Consider the following 16,182-nt stretch of genomic DNA (forward strand, 5'->3'; position numbering starts at 1 on the left):
GATTTATTCCTAAGACTTTTTTTCACAAATTGCGGGATCCTACTAAATAATACAAAAAGATCTCTATGAAATTTTTGTTTCGTGGTAAGACTTTGTGTTCAGATGAAGCAAAGTTTGACAAGACATCTAGCTTTTAGAGAGTTTGTTATTGAAAAAAATTAATAACCCATGAGATATAATTAAATTGTTTTATTGGTGTTACCAAGTTTTGACAAAATAAAAGATTATATTCAATTGTAATCGATTATAATTGATTTTAAGTGTCTTTTGTATGAATTGTGATCAATTATAATTGTTCCGACTTTCGATACAAAAGTTACGGAATATTTGTGCTCGGGGTGTGTTTTTTTTCTTCAGACAAATTTCGACTTTTTAACTAGCCATTTTTGACGGAATTTTTTTTATATCATTCAAAAGGTATTGTTGCCCTGAGCTTAAATTTGAAAAGATATTTCACCTGTGATCATTTTTCGTAAATTTATGAGGGTTTAAATATTGCCATTTTTGTCAATTTGGGACAATTAACGCGCGATATCTTTCGCGCTATTAACGCGTAAGCGGAGATTTAATCCATCTTTTAAATCGTTCCAAATTGGTTGAAAGAAGCTTATTTGCCATAATTGTTTTGTTACAAAATTTTTTAAACTTTATATGGCGTGTGGGGGGATGATTTCATAAAAAAATACTTCAAATTTTAGAAAAAATTTTTTTCATTTTTTAAATTTTTTAATTTTTTTAGGTTACTACTGCTCGATAAACCTGAAAAGGCAGTCGGAATATTCAGGGCTTCGCCCTGATACGAGCAGTCTTGTTATAGTTTATAATCTTTTGGAAAATATCGCAACTCTTATCGATTACAAACCTATAAGCACCTAATTTTGGTAATTATTAATCAAACATTATTGTCAAAAAATTAGCGCAAAAAATCCAATATGATCGAACGCTTACGCTTAAAGCTGAATGCGTGTAATCGTTCCTTTCCTCCTAAAAACTTAAAGGTACAAATTGAACTTATTTCCACTTTCGTAGCTATTTGAACTATTTGCGGGAGTACGAAGGTGGGGGTGTAGGTATGTGGCTAAGGACGTGGGGGCGACATAGGGGGTGGACGTGGGGGGGATTGGGACGTACCGGAGGCATGATGGGGGCAGTGAGTAGTGCGAGGGGGGACTGGAAATTCAAAGAAAATCGAAACCACTCCCACAACACTAAAAAGAACGAATTTCATGAAAAAACAAGTCAAACACGCCGTTTTTGCGCTGTTTTGGAATTTAATAGACATTGGCCTCTTCAAAACTACTAGTTTTTGGCCACCCGTGGATGAACGTGTTCGTTCGAGTTTTGCAAAAAGTTGCAAATAGTAGAGTAATTAGCTACAAGATTTAATCCATTTTCATGGTTTTTATGTACAAAAATTAATCCATTTTATTGAAAACAAAATGGACTATAATCGATAATGACGGATTTTAGTGGATTTTTATTAGAGTATAATCGATTAAAATTGATTAAAATTTCATTACCTTGTGTCTAAATTTGCCACAATAATCGATTATTTAGACAACATGTTTGTCAACAAATAACAATTATTATCTATTTTTATCCATGAAACTTCAAGCAGGAATGATGCCGTCGTTTGACTTAAGAATAGATAAGGATGTGAGTTACTAAAATGTGTTGTTCAGTTTCGATTGCGCAGTTAACATCACTTTCTTGCTGAGTCAGAAAAGTGTAAGTTAATTGGGAATGATTGGTGCTAAAGGATAGTCTCGATGGGATTCATGAAGTTCTTGAGGGTACTCGAGGGCTACTTCAAGAATGAAACCAATATCTGAATCTTCTGGAGTTGCCAATATTTCATCAAGGTTCGTTTCACTGCTTGTAGCACGGCGAAGCCCTGAAGGTTCCGACTGCCTTTTAAGGTCTATGAAGCAGTGATAACATGAAAAAAAAATCTGATAAAAAATGATTTTTTTTGTATAAGTTTGAGGGTTTTTGTGAGAACAATCACTCGACACGCCATATTAAGTACAAAGTGAAATTTCATTCCTATTAACAAATCAATTATGGCAAAGAAGCTTCCCTCAGCCAATATGGAAGGATTTTTAAGACGAAATAAATCTCCGATTACGCGTTAATAGTGCGAAGTATATCGCGCGTTAATTGTCCCAAATTGGCCAAAATTGCAATCTTTGAACCCCCATAACTTTACGAAAAACGATCAAAGGTAAAAATACATTTTCAAACTGAAGCTCAGAACAACAAAATTTATAAATTCCGTCAAAAATGGTAAGAAAGGCAGAAATTTGTCTGAAGAAAAAACCACCCCGAGCACAAAAATTCCATTATTTTTGTTACGAAAATCGGAACAATTTTTTTTACTGTTTTTGACACAATAAGCAAATGGATGGTCACATTTGTTTGTTGGGGCACATCAAATTTTTTACTGTAATTTTTAGTAGCGAAAATAACGGAATATTTGTGCTCCGGGTGATTTTTTTCTTCAGACAAATTTCGAAGTTTTTGCCGGAACTTTTCTTATATCATTCAAAAGCTATTGTTTTCCTGAGTGGAAAATTGAAACAATAATTCACCTGTTATAGATCCAATTTTGCAATTAAAACTTTTATTTTTCCGATTTTCATACCGAAAGTAACGGAATAATTGTGCTCGGGGTGAGTTTTTCTCTTCAGACAAATTTCAACTTTTTAGCTAGCCATTTTTGTCGAAATTTTTTTACATCATTCAAAAAGTACTGTTATCCTAAGCTTAATTATGAAAAGATATTTTAGCTGTGATTATTTTTCATTAAGATATGGGGCTTAAAGTTGCCATTTTGGCCAATTTGGGACAATTAACGCGAGACATAATTCGCACTTTTAACGCGTAAGCGGAGATTGACTCCGTCTTAGAATACGTTCCAAATTGGTCAAAGGAAGATTAATTGCCATAATTGATTTGTTACTAGGAGCAAAATCTATCACTTTGTTTTACATATGACGTGTGGGGTGATGGTTTTCATGAAAATCTCAAAAAATTTTTTTTTAATTTTTTGTTTCTGATTTATATTTTTCATGTTATTACTGCTTCATAGACCTTAAAAGGCAGTCAGAACATTGCTGCGCCGAAAAGGCAATTTTTCCACATCAAGGTTTTTCAAAAGTGCCTAAAAAGTTTCGGAGAGCACGGAAAATGAAAGTGGTAGACCTAAAAAAAAAACGTTCGGCAAAAATTTTTGAACCCCCGCAAGCCACTGGTGAGATACAACCGATGTGGTCCACTTAAAGAGTACTTCATACATCTATACAAAATCTTGTGCTATCTGTTTTCAACCAGATAATTTTTTGCAGCTCCTTTTCCATTATAGACTTTTTCTTCAGTCAAACTTTCTTATTGGAATAATTGTCTCACTAGAAGTTTGGAATCTGTCGATAGTTTTTTTGTAGATTCTTGTTCAATTTTTAAATTTTTAGTATTCAATTAAATCCTAACTAAACGAAAGTGCTCGTATCAAGACGAGACCCTGAAAATTCTAACTTCCTTTTTAGGTCTATAGAGTAGTAAAATAATGAAAAAAATTAAAGTAAAAAAAGCCAGTTTGAGAAAAAAAAACTGAGATTTTTTGTAAAAATCATCCCCCACACGCTATTTTAGGTACAAAGTGATAAATTTCGCTCCTAGTAACAAATCATTCAAGGCAAATAAACTTCCTTCAACCAATTTGGAACGATTTCTAAGACGGAACAAAACGTTTTTATTTGATTTAACTTTTTATTGTTTCGACTTTCGAAGAAAACGGAATATTTGTGCTCGGTGTGATTTTTTTATTCAGTCAATTTTTGACGACCAAAAAAATAATTTCCAACAAAAAAATTATGCCCCATTGAAGATGTCGATTGAGTTCAAAATTAAAAAGACATTTACCTCCAATGAATTTTTGTAAAATTGTGGGGGTTTGAAAATTGCCAAATTTGCCATATTCTGACTAAACTATGCACGGTTTGAAGAGTTTATTCATAATGCTGAGAGGGTAACGCGAAATATTTATGCTTGGCGAAACTTCTCTACAACAAAAAAATTGTTCCAAATTGAATTGAGTGATGCTAGCTAATTGGTCGTATTAAATTCGTACGGCTATAAAAATTAGACACTTTGATATTGTCCAAAATTTATAGGTTTTCACTATTTTTCCCAAAAACTACTTGATATGAATTAAGGGGCAGTCGCAAAAATCAGAGCTTTGCCCTGATATACGAGCAGTCTTGTTGATTTTGTTATCCGTGTTTTAATCAAAAATTTTGGTTAAATTGAATTGGCTGATGATCATACATATAGGTTTTGCCTTTCAAAAAAATTGACAAACCCGTGGTGGGATAACTTTCTTCCGTGAAAGGCTGAGGGATGATGATTCTGAGATCATTTGATTCAAATTGTGTTAGATTTAGAGAGTTAGTGAAGCTTACATTATACATGTGGATGAAAGCAGGTCTTTGACGAATAAACTTTTGTTAGACTTGCCGTGTGCTATTTTTTGTGCGAAACTTTAGAAAACGCGCGTTGAAAGCTGATGTTGTAGGTGCGATCGTTAGTTGTAGTTGTCATTTTACTCATGTTTTTTTTTAATAAAGTTTCCAGTTTCGTCATGGGAATCAGTAGGAGCCTCGGAAGTGGCTGCGTCGGTATGTGGTCGGTTAGTGATTTTAATTTTAGAGGTTTCGATTTTAATGAGGAAGCCAAAAAAAGTTGATTCTGAGGGAGCTATCATGATGCATTACTAGTGGAAGGGTTGGCTTGGGTTTTTTGTATATCCTGAGGGTTTCTAGGGAATTTTCAGTTTCTAAAAGTATGTAGTTTGTCGTTATTTCTGAAGGATGGTGAATAGAGATTATGTTAGTATCATACGAATGGTCGAAATTGTGATTGGTTTCAGAATCATTGTCAGGGTTATTGTTAGAGTAAGGTTCCGGGAGAAGGCTGATGGGGGAGAATGATGCTCGTCGTGAGTGTTAAAAACGAGGAAGCCAAAAGGAAATAATGATTACACCCTAGCACTGCGCCTGGCTGTTCATTATGGGCTAAAACATGATCGTATCGGGAAAGAAACGTTCTAGCTTGAGGGTGGGATATTTTTCCCATTGGTCTTATATCGATTGAGTGTTTTTTGCGTACATTTCAAGCATTGAAAAAGTGCCTCCACAGCGCCACTCCAAAACAACGGAGTGAATCAACCTGCTCCCCATCCAGGTCAAAATCAATCCAGAATGCAGGAAAACCTCAGCCTCACAAAAACCTACACTACATTTTGAAATTTCTACACTTAAGTTCTACCACGGGACCCCAAGCTGATTAAGAGCCCCCCCCCTATCCGTTCACTATTCAAAGGGTTCACCCAACTCTTCTAACTGATCCCAAGTGGCTCTTCACAGTCACTTGAAAACTCAGAGCAAATTCATTTTCAAACTGTTTTTCTCATAAAAATCATATAGCAATGCTTTGTGTTCATCATTCGCATAAGGTCAATAATTTTGCCATATTCCCTGTTAAATTGTCATTTCCACGAGGTACCTAGATACTACAACTCTAAATAAATGGGATCAGTCAAAAAAATCTCAGCTCCAGAAATTTCCCTACCCAAAAATTTTTCGCCCAAAACCTTTGCTTAATTTTTTCAAAGCCTAAAAATTTTTTAACAACAAATTTTTTGCATTGAACTTTCAAAAACCTAAAATTTTTTTCAGCCCACAGCTTTTGCTTTAAATTTTCAAACTTCTGTTTTGTTTTGTAACGGTTTCCTTAACTCAAAACTGAAAACTATTGTTTTAACCATACCATGAAAGAATTCACATAAAAATAGAAAGTCTCAAAACTCCTTCATTCATCTTATTCAATTGAAAAAACTTGAACCAGTGAGGTCTGAAAACTTTTTCCATCATAATAAAAAAAATGTCTTCTCGGTCAAGTTTCACCGCTAAAAAACTATTGGTACTTAAAAATTGATTATAAGATATTTCCTAGTTTTTTGAAAGCTTACAAAATACCTATACGAATTACGCACGCTCGTAGTGCCAACAGGACCGTTCATACCTTTTGTCTCTGATAATTACATATTGATACATAAAACTACTTTCAATCAATTTTATAACTTCTCTTCTAACATAGTTAGGCCATTCCTATAACAATTTCACCACTTCAACGATGGCTCCTAGAGTCTCACATCAAGCGCTCATAAACATTTGCATGTTTCGCTACACTTCTCTTGATAGCCTTGAATGACAACTTAGCAGCGAAATTGCACAATCTAAGGATGTGAATATAACGGCCAACGAGCTTTTAAAATATCTGCAACAATTAGAAAAATTAGCAGACGATAAAGCGTCGTGCCCTCTAGCAGACGTGCAAACTCTTCTTAATGACGCCTCTTCAGTACAAAAATGAAAAAAATTGCTTCTGAAACAAATTCGACGATACAAAAAATACTACTTTGGGAGACAGATAGATGACTCCTCCAGTCAATCTACTCTGCTATTACCTTCTCATACGGTCCAAGCTATCAAAAGATTTCCCTTGTGAACTTCCACTTTAAAAATATGTACAACGTTTCTACGGCAGTCATTTGTTTTGATTCTACCACAACAACGGTGCAATCTATCCCGTTTGTATTTCGCTAGCCAATCCGCTACAACTACTCTACTCAAGGAATATACACTACGACAGAGAGCTCAAAGTCGATGCAATAGTTCCATGACCATCACATCGACAAAAATGTGATGATATATACGTTCGACCTGATTCCTATGAGAGCCCAGAATTCTCTGGAACTTATATATCCACTGAATCTATCACTACAATAGGTACAGGCAGTTGCTAATTGTCGCAACGTGCACTCTATGGATCGACCGTGTTCAAGACTTGGGACTCCAGTCCATCACGGCTTTCGCTGTACTTTTCAAAACACAAGCAACAACACTTTTCATCACAACCTCACAGATTTCAAGCTTCCTGATATCAAGCTGCCAACGTTAGACTGTAGTCCATTAGAATGGAATAATTGGTTTGAGCTGTTGCACAATTTGAACAACAATCCCAAACAACTGATGTGGAAAAAATAATTTACCTGCAGTCCCTGTGTGTCGATAAATCGAAAACTTCTTGGAGAGCTACGGCAGGAATTCTTCATAGTATAATCAAGCAATAGAGGAGCTAACTCGCAGATGTGGCTACCCTAATTTCGTTGTTGTAGCTTTTACTAGTGAGCTGGAAAACTTTGAGCGGCTGCAGGTTTCTGAAACTCAAATAATCGTCAGGTTTGCTGCTTTTCTACTTAAGCTGGTGCACAATTCGGAACTAAACAACTGCACGTCCGACTTGAAGTCGAGCAACCTTACTCGACTTGCTCGCTCTAAACTTCTACCAGCAGTTTTCTTCAAATTGGAGGAACCTTGCTTACATAATGGGAGGGTTTATGCTACATTCATGGATCTCACAGACTGGCTAAACAATACCCTGGAGCTTGCAAGAAAGTAGACGTTTTACTTAATGCACCACACCTTTTACGGTAAACAAACTTTAGAAAAATAACCAAAAACAAAAAAAGTTTGAGAAATAACCAACAACAAAACTTTTTCGTAAGCATGCGTAACAGCCAGCATAACGAAAAAAAAGAATGACTTCACGAATGAAACAAGTTAAATTGGAATGTTTATGTACGCTGGAAAATGAAGACCACTACATTGGACACTGCCCAGCTTTTGTAAGGCTAACTACGCAACAAAAAACTCAACTAGTGAAAGATAACAACTTGTGCTTCAATTGCCTGATTAACCATTGGTGAATTGACTGTACTTCTGGAAGAAGTAGTACCATAGATAACTGCGCTGGAAAACACCACCCTAATTTACTTAGGGTACATGATCACTTTGCGAAGCGACGTACTCATAAATCCAACAAAATCAAAATGGAAAACCAAGTGAATACAAAACCCGGCTTGAAAAAACCAACTCCAGTTTTTGCTAATTTTTTTTTATTCAACAACAACCAAGCTGTTCCTTGCTATGCAATTCTGGACAGCAGCTGTTCTGATAACCTGAAATGCATAGCTGATATCTTACAGTGTAAGGCCGGTCGAACAGTTGAATTAAGCTTTAGGGATGCTTTCAGTGAGGAATTTGTTTCGTCAAATATGGTTCAACTACACCTTGGAACTTTCAACACAGCTTCTGCTACTTTTAACCTACAATCAGTCTACTCGGTAGAACTTCTCAGTTTTAATGCAATATAGGTTGCAAAACTGAACAACGTATGTTCTCGGTATAAACATCTATGATACATCGCGTTTCCAACTCTTTATGACAACTCGGTACACGTTCTACTAGGCGTGGACGCTTTCTGTCGTATAAAAAACTAGAATTAAAATAATTTTACGTTGAAATGTGTGGTCTCTGCTAGATTTAAGATTTCGAACTTTTTTTGAACGTGATTGTGTGGTCATCCGACCAATTGGATTTTGAAAGCTTGTTTAGTAACAGTCTTACACGATTTCCCAAAATAGCGAGATTCTGAACAAAATTCAAAAATTGGTTAAATGGCCTGAAAAATGAACAGTTTTTTTTACCATATTCCGGGGATGGGAATTGATTATATGGCTAAGCTTTTGTCTTTTAGTACGATTACTTCTGATTCTGATAATATGAAACCAAGTCATTCCATTTCTTTTTTCTAAAAATTAACCGCAAAATTATTGCCACTTATCCGCAAAATAGTCCTAAATAATCGAAATTTGTTATGCTTGAGCAGAATCGGTTTTTTGTGCTGAAACTGAAGGAGATGGGAAAGCTTGTGGCTGTGATATGAGTTTGTGCCTGGTTTAGTTGGTATGATTGAAATCGATGGTATTTGGGGGGTGCTGAGAGGGTAACGCGAAATATTGCTGAGAGGGTAACGTGAAATATTTATGCTTGGCTAAATTTCTCTACAACAAAGTTGTTCCAAATTGAATTCAGTGAGGCTAGCTAATTGGTCGTATTAAATACGTACGGCTATAAAAATTAGACACTTTGATATTGTCCAAAATTTATAGGTGTTCACTATTTTTCCCAAAAACTACTTGATATGAATTAAGGGGCAGTCGCAAAAATCAGAGCTTTGCCCTGATATACGAGCAGTCTTGTTGATTTTGTTATCCGTGTTTTAATCAAAAATTTTGGTTAAATTGAATTGGCTGATGATCATACATATAGGTTTTGCCTTTCAAAAAAATTGACAAACCCATGGTGGGATAACTTTCTTCCGTGAAAGGCTGAGGGATGATGATTCTGAGATCATTTGATTCGAATTGTGTTAGATTTAGAGAGTTAGTGAAGCTTACATTATACATGTGGATGAAAGCAGGTCTTTGACGAATAAACTTTTGTTAGACTTGCCGTGTGCTATTTTTTGTGCGAAACTTTTGAAAACGCGCGTTGAAAGCTGATGTTGTAGGTGCGATCGTTAGTTGTAGTTGTCATTTTACTCATGTTTTTTTAAATAAAGTTTCCAGTTTCGTCATGGGGATCAGTAGGAGCCTCGGAAGTGGCTGCGTCGGTATGTGGTCGATTTCGATTTTAATTTTAGAGGTTTCGATTTTAATGAGGAAGCCAAAAAAAACGTTGATTCCGAGGGAGCGATCATGATGCATTACTAGTGGAAGGGGTTGTTTGGAATTTTTGTATATCGTGAGGGTTTCTAGGGAAATTTCTGTTTCTCTAAGTAAGTAGTTTGTCGTTATTTCTGAAGGATGATGAATAGGGACTATGTTAATATCATACGAATGATCGAAATTATGATTGGTTTCAGAATCCTTGTCAGGGTTATTGTTAGAGTAAGGGTCCCGGAGAAGGCTGATGGGGATGTTGTGATTTGTTTTAACTGTTTTAATTGACCTTCGGAATTAATCAATACCTGTTAACTAATTTCGATACGAGTATCGGTCGATCGCAGTGTGTTAGTTCAGTTGTCCTTTCAGAACGTTTTAAATTAACACACTATCTTTTAATAGTTTTATTCCTTTAATTATCTGTAAATTAGTTGCACGTAGATCGTAGGTTTAGAATAGTTTATTATGGCGCAGTCTAATGATTAGAACGTGTGTGGAATTCCTCCCTTCTTGCCTAATCATACCTTAGAGCCACCGCATACCTGGACCCAATGGAGCGACCAATTTCAATTGGCGATTATTGCTAAAGAAAACCTGGATATAGAGAGCCTACACGGACCAGAGATTCCACAAACGCAAATACCCTTTTTGGAACAAGTGACAGGTAGCGAGTCGGACAATGAAGAAAAAAGGAAACTCAATGGAATGAGACGAACGGAGGAGGATAAAAAACTGCGCTCAATTTTATTCCTAGCCTCAGGGAGCGAAGGAAAAAGAGTCTTTTCACAGAAGAACCCGAGAGTCAAGATCTTAACAATCTCTCTCTCAGAGTTCTGGACTCTGCTTGACGCAGCATTTAACAAACCACCCCACACTACGTTTGAAAGATACAAATTACTAAGTCGGAAGCAGAAAGATCTAGAATCTTACGAGCAATTTTGGGAAGCCCTTACAGATCTGGCTAGTACGTGTAATATAAAGGAATCTGACGAGGTGGAGTGGATAAGAGAGGTTTTCATCTGTAATATGAGAAATACAGACACCCAGAGGAAATTACTTTCAGCCACCATAAGCCCAACGGAAGCACTTAACCAAGCATTGATCGACAAAAAGGGATATTTTAATCATCAAAAATTGACAAACCTGGCACAATCATCGACCAATAGGACAACTTTTAAATTTTTAACAACTGGTATCACGACACACGCTTGAACCTTCTGAGTGCCACAACTGCTTTGCAAAAAAATGCCGGATTAAATAGTGACAAACTTTGAAAATATTTTGCAAGAGATTGAGTTTTTGTTCTCAAAGTTTTTCGTTTTGTCATTTCGTGATGTAAAAATATCATTTCAGTAGAGTATTTTAGGGCCTAAGCTGGCTTTTTGGTTAGCAAGAATAAATAGCAATTTTCAACTTTTTTTTCATCCTGAAATTTTGTTTAATAAAGCAAACTTTTTAAAATTTTAAATTTTTTGTTTCTCGACTAGCGCTGCACTTTTATTACAACAGATAAAATTTTTGCGATTAGTTTTCCAAAAAAGTTTTTGTAACCTTTGAGAGCAAAACGATTTCTTTTTTTCTGGTCGGCTTGAACAATTTTCAAGCCCAGCTATGATATTTAAAACAATATATCCATTCATTTGAATCGAATCAGATTTTATTATTAAGCAATAAAGAACAGTTGTTTTTTTTTTCGTAGAAGTTTCTCAAATTTGAAAAAAAATTCCTCGTTTGAAAATAAGATTAAAAATAAAAACAACACTGCTCGTATATCAGGACAGATATCTAAGTGTTCCGACTGCTCCTTAATTGGTCTGTAGTAGTTTCTGGATACACTTTTCATTAAATTTAAATTTTTACATTGCTAATTTTGAATTTTTAGTCCTAGAATTTGTGTTGTATTGAAAATAAGTAAGACTGATTAGAATGCCTCATTTCGTTTTATAACAATGTTAACTCGAATTATTTGGCCATGAATTAATAATTCGATTAAGTTTAAAGTGGTATCATTAATAAAATCTGCCAAGTCTTCATAAACTAACTACTCTAGAGCTTGGCTAAACTAGTAATTTTAGACACCAAAAACTTAGCAAAAAAATTTTGCGGTTTAAATTATATTTTGATTATGAGTTCAGGTAATCACTTCTTTTAGAGTACATCAAAATTGCGAGCGAAAAACTTGAAAGTACTCTGGAGTAAAAAACCATCCAGCAAAAAATTGCGTCGCTTTCATTTACTAATGTTGAAAAAATGAATGAGAATAATAGGGAGCTTTTCTCATGACGGAGGGACCGAATGGTTGAAAAATTTCAAACAATCATAATCAACAGAATTCCTTATTCGCTGAACAGTTCTAACATTGAACCAAAGTCCAAAATGCGCAGAAATTGAAATATACAGTGCTGATTTAAATTATCCGGACAAAACGAATAAAACTTGAATTTTCAAGCACGCCTTTCTTAAATTGGGTTAATATTAGACAAAAAATGAGGAGCACAAAAGTTGCTTAGAACTTCATCAGAATTATTATGGCGAATTTTTTCAGAAAAATTCTCAACCAACATTTTACCCTAAAAATGGGTCATTTTGGCTTGGTCCGATTAATCAAGAATTACACTGAAACTACTTTGTTAATTGACGAGGAATATAAATCAAAATAAGCCTCTTACACAGGCCAACAAAGTTTTAGAGAAAATAAATCTCCAAAAATCTGTTTAGGAGAAAATGTTTTTGCTTGATAGTCAAGAAATGTATTTTTTTTCAACTAAAACCAAAATCTTTGCTTATCCAAAATCTTCAACTAAAACCAAAATCTTAACCCTTCTAGAACTTTGTGAGGCTATATGAGAGGTTTCTTATGATGTTTATTTTTCATTAATTAACAAATTAGTTTCAGCGTAATTCTTGCTCAATCGAATAAAGCCAAAATGACCAATTTTTAGTGTAAAATTTTAATTTGGTTCCAAAATTCGGACAAAAAATTCGGACAAAATTCGGACGTCAATTAGTCGCAAATCAAGTTTTTGATGAGAAGCGTAGTTACATTAGAGACATCACTCAACATACCTTTTTGATGTTCTCTCGATAGAAATAAATTAAAATTAAATTTTATGAAAGAATGTGTTAAGCTATGTCTAATTGATTACTTGAGACAAATTCATATGTTACATTCAAAATGCTGAGAAAAACTTGAGAATGGGATGATATCTCTTTTAAAATATTTTTACCATAAGTTTACTGATAAGCTGCCCCAAATAAAGATCTTCTCTTAAATAAAGATCAGCTTATGGTACCTAGGAAAGAATAACCACCCCTATAAAAAAAATTTTCAACGATTTCCCCTCCCCCAGGTAATGGTGAGAAACCGCCAAAGAGATCTTATGTTGCTTGATAGGTGTACCGAAGCCTGACATTATCTGGTGCAAAGATGGGAGAGTGCTTCGCAGTGGGTACAAACACAAGATGCTGGCCTAAACATACTGGAGATCAGGGGCATCAAGCTGGACGACCAGGCTACCTATACGTGCAAAGCGAGGAACTCACAGGGCCAGACAGTGTCCGAGTGCTTCCTCAAAATCGTCGGTATGATCAAATAAATATTCTGCATCTCTTTAATTACCCCTTCACGATTGCTTCTTATCTGCTCTACCATTGGCTGTTCATGAGAGCCAATGAGAGTGCAGAGAATTCAATTCAGAATTGATAGGTTTCTAGCGTTTTTGTTCAATCTCAAACCCAACTTCTACTCCAACTTCTACGTCAATAACAGCCGAAAAACCATGTCTGGAAATAGTACAGTGCTGATTTAAATTAACCAGACAAAACGTGTTAAAGTTGAAATTTAAAACGCGTTTTTCTCAAATTGGGTTGAGTTTAGGTGAAAACTTATGAAGACAAAACTTGCTTAAAATTTTTGCAGAATTAATACGATGTATTTTATTTTCCAAAATTAGGCCCAAATTTTTATCCCAAAAATGGGTCATTTTGGCTTTCTTAGTTAATCAAAAATTACGCCAAAAATACCCAGTCGATCAGAGCCATAATTATATCAAAGTGAGCCCCTTACCTAGCCCAACAAAATTTAAGAAGGGTATATTCTCCAAAACATTGTATAAGTTAACTTATTTTGCTTGATAGACAAAAAAGGTCGTTTTTACTATATAAAATACCAACTATTTATTTAAAAACAATTTTTAAACCGTTTGCAATTTGTTTTTGGAGAAAATATCCTTCTTAAAGTTTGTTGGTATACGTAAGGGCTCACTTTGATATGCGATCGACTGGTATTTTTTTGGCGTAATTTTTGATTAACTAAGAAAAGCCAAAATGACCCATTTTTGGGGTAAAATTTTGGGCCCTAATTTTGCAAAATAAAATACATCGTATTAGTTCTGCGAAAATTTTAAGCAAGTTTTGTCTTCATAAGTTTTCACCTAAACTCAACCCAATTTGAGAAAAACGCGTTTTAAATTTCAATTTTAGCTCGTTTTTTTCCGGTTCATTTAAATCAGCACTGTACATGCCTATCATGTGAGATAATCGTTCAGTGAATTAACCAATTGAAAAACACTTGTCTCGCAGGGATTAGAGAAATGGGTGTATTACGGGTAGGGAATAGTTGAACAGATCAAAAAAGTTTCTCTGTAGCCTCCTTTGGATCTACTTAACAATCTCCACTCCTTTTCGGGGGAGGGGGGATTATTAAGTAGATCCCCTCCTTTTAAGTGATAACTCGAGCTTCGGCGTTCTTACTTGCCAATGAGTGAGGAAAGAAGCCTGATTTTGCGATAGAAGCCTGGTTTTGCGATGGTGGTTTTTCAAATTAGTTGGATGCATAAAAAAAAATCATCTGCACATACGCTAGCCATAGTCATGAGCAGATATGAAATGTTTTCGAAATCATGAAACTTTCCAAAACATTCCCACTTGATGGTAGTCAATTTTGACTTTTTTAATCAGAAACGTTACAGCTTTGATTAATAAAAACCGATAGAATAGGGTTTAACCAAAACATCAAAAAAACTCGCGAAGCGCTATAGATGATTGGGAAAATAATTTATGATTAATTGCAACAAAAAAGTAGTCATAATTATTTCAGTTTGAAAGAATTTACGGTTTTGTCAAAATGAGTTTTTTTTATGTAATCATATTGAAGTTTATTACTTGAGCTTGAGGTCTCTATGATTCTCAGAGGATCTATTAAAAGCAATCAAGCCTGTCTAAACATAGTCCATAGTCAATTTCTATTCTAAATTGTCAAGTTTGTTATAATTATCGAACAAGATATAACCGAAAAGATCATCTAGCATGCAATAATGAAAAGTGTTTGTGCTGTTTAGTGGTCAATCGCAACTGCCTCCCCCTCAGTCCCCCCATGTTTCTGCGACCAGTGCTAGACATTGTGGTACCAAGTGAGGGACACACTGCCAGATTCGAGTGCCAAGTGCACCCTGGCTCAAACTCATCCGAACACACCACATCCTCCTCAAGCACACTCCACATGTAAGAATTTGGAAAGATTGTTCGAAAAAGTCAAACAAAAAGAGCTAATTGTAAAAAAAACATGCTATCCCGGGTTGACCAAAAAAGCTTGTCATGCAGTTTTCATATTTGAAAAAGTGCTTGTCATACAATTTTGTACAATTCTCTAGATACAGAAAATATTTAAAAGATAAGCATTTTTTCATATACCAAAAAGTTGATTTAAAAAAAAATTGTTTCTCAAAATTATGAGATGTGTTCGTGACCAAACACAAGTGACTTAAACCATGGTTTACTCAAAACTAGAGTCTCCAAATGGTTGATCGTCTGACATTTACAATGCATTGGAATCAACCTGAATTGTGTAAGAGTTCTCTTCACAATTAATATACTGAAATCATCACACTTTTAAGATTTTCGAAGATTATTTCTAAAAATAGAATTTTCAAATTATCAGACATTGATACAGGCATATATAAACATGCCATACAAAAGAAATAGAAGTTTGTAGCCTGTTTGAAAAAAGTTATACAGAGAAATGGAAAAAAAATCGAAATTTTATAAATCCAGGACTACGTTATGCAGACAAAAAATTAAAAACTCCTAAGAAAAAGTTTTTGGAAAATGTTTGATTGAGTACAAAATTCGATTTGAGGTTGAGAAAAAACGAAAAAAGAAAATGGGGCATTTTAAATTTTACTTCAAAAAAAATGCTAATCGCCATAAAAAAAAACACTAATCATACAATTTTCAATGATGGAAATTGTATGAAAACCATTTTTTTCCAGAAAAAGGAACATTGTTTTTTTTCATCACCAGACTGTTTTATTTGGTTCAAATAGCCGTAGAAACTAGCTCGAATCTTTTTTCAATGATTGTTTGAAATTGTATGAAAACTGTATGGTTAGCTTTTTCCATACATTTGATGTATCGAATAGTATGATAAGCCTTTTCGGTGAAGGAATTGAAACATGAGCATATTTGGTTTCTGGAGGTCAACCCGGGATTATTGGTCTGATTTTTGTAACAAAAGTAACGGAACAGTTGTACTCGGGCAGATTTTTTTTCTTCAG

General features: G+C 34.8%; 1 protein-coding gene across 1 annotated transcript; it reads left to right on the forward strand.

Annotated features, from left to right (window-relative positions):
- Positions 1-1,623: 1,623 nt before the first annotated feature.
- Positions 1,624-15,134, forward strand: LOC134839726 (titin-like). The gene is made up of 3 exons (XM_063855347.1): positions 1,624-1,656; positions 13,075-13,210; positions 14,968-15,134. Exons 1-3 carry the CDS (start codon positions 1,624-1,626, stop codon positions 15,132-15,134), a joined length of 336 nt encoding a protein of 111 aa, XP_063711417.1.
- The last annotated feature ends 1,048 nt before the right edge of the window (positions 15,135-16,182 follow it).

The sequence above is a fragment of the Symsagittifera roscoffensis genome, chromosome 2, assembly GCF_963678635.1.
Source record: "Symsagittifera roscoffensis chromosome 2, txSymRosc1.1, whole genome shotgun sequence".
Lineage (NCBI taxonomy): Eukaryota > Metazoa > Xenacoelomorpha > Acoela > Convolutidae > Symsagittifera > Symsagittifera roscoffensis.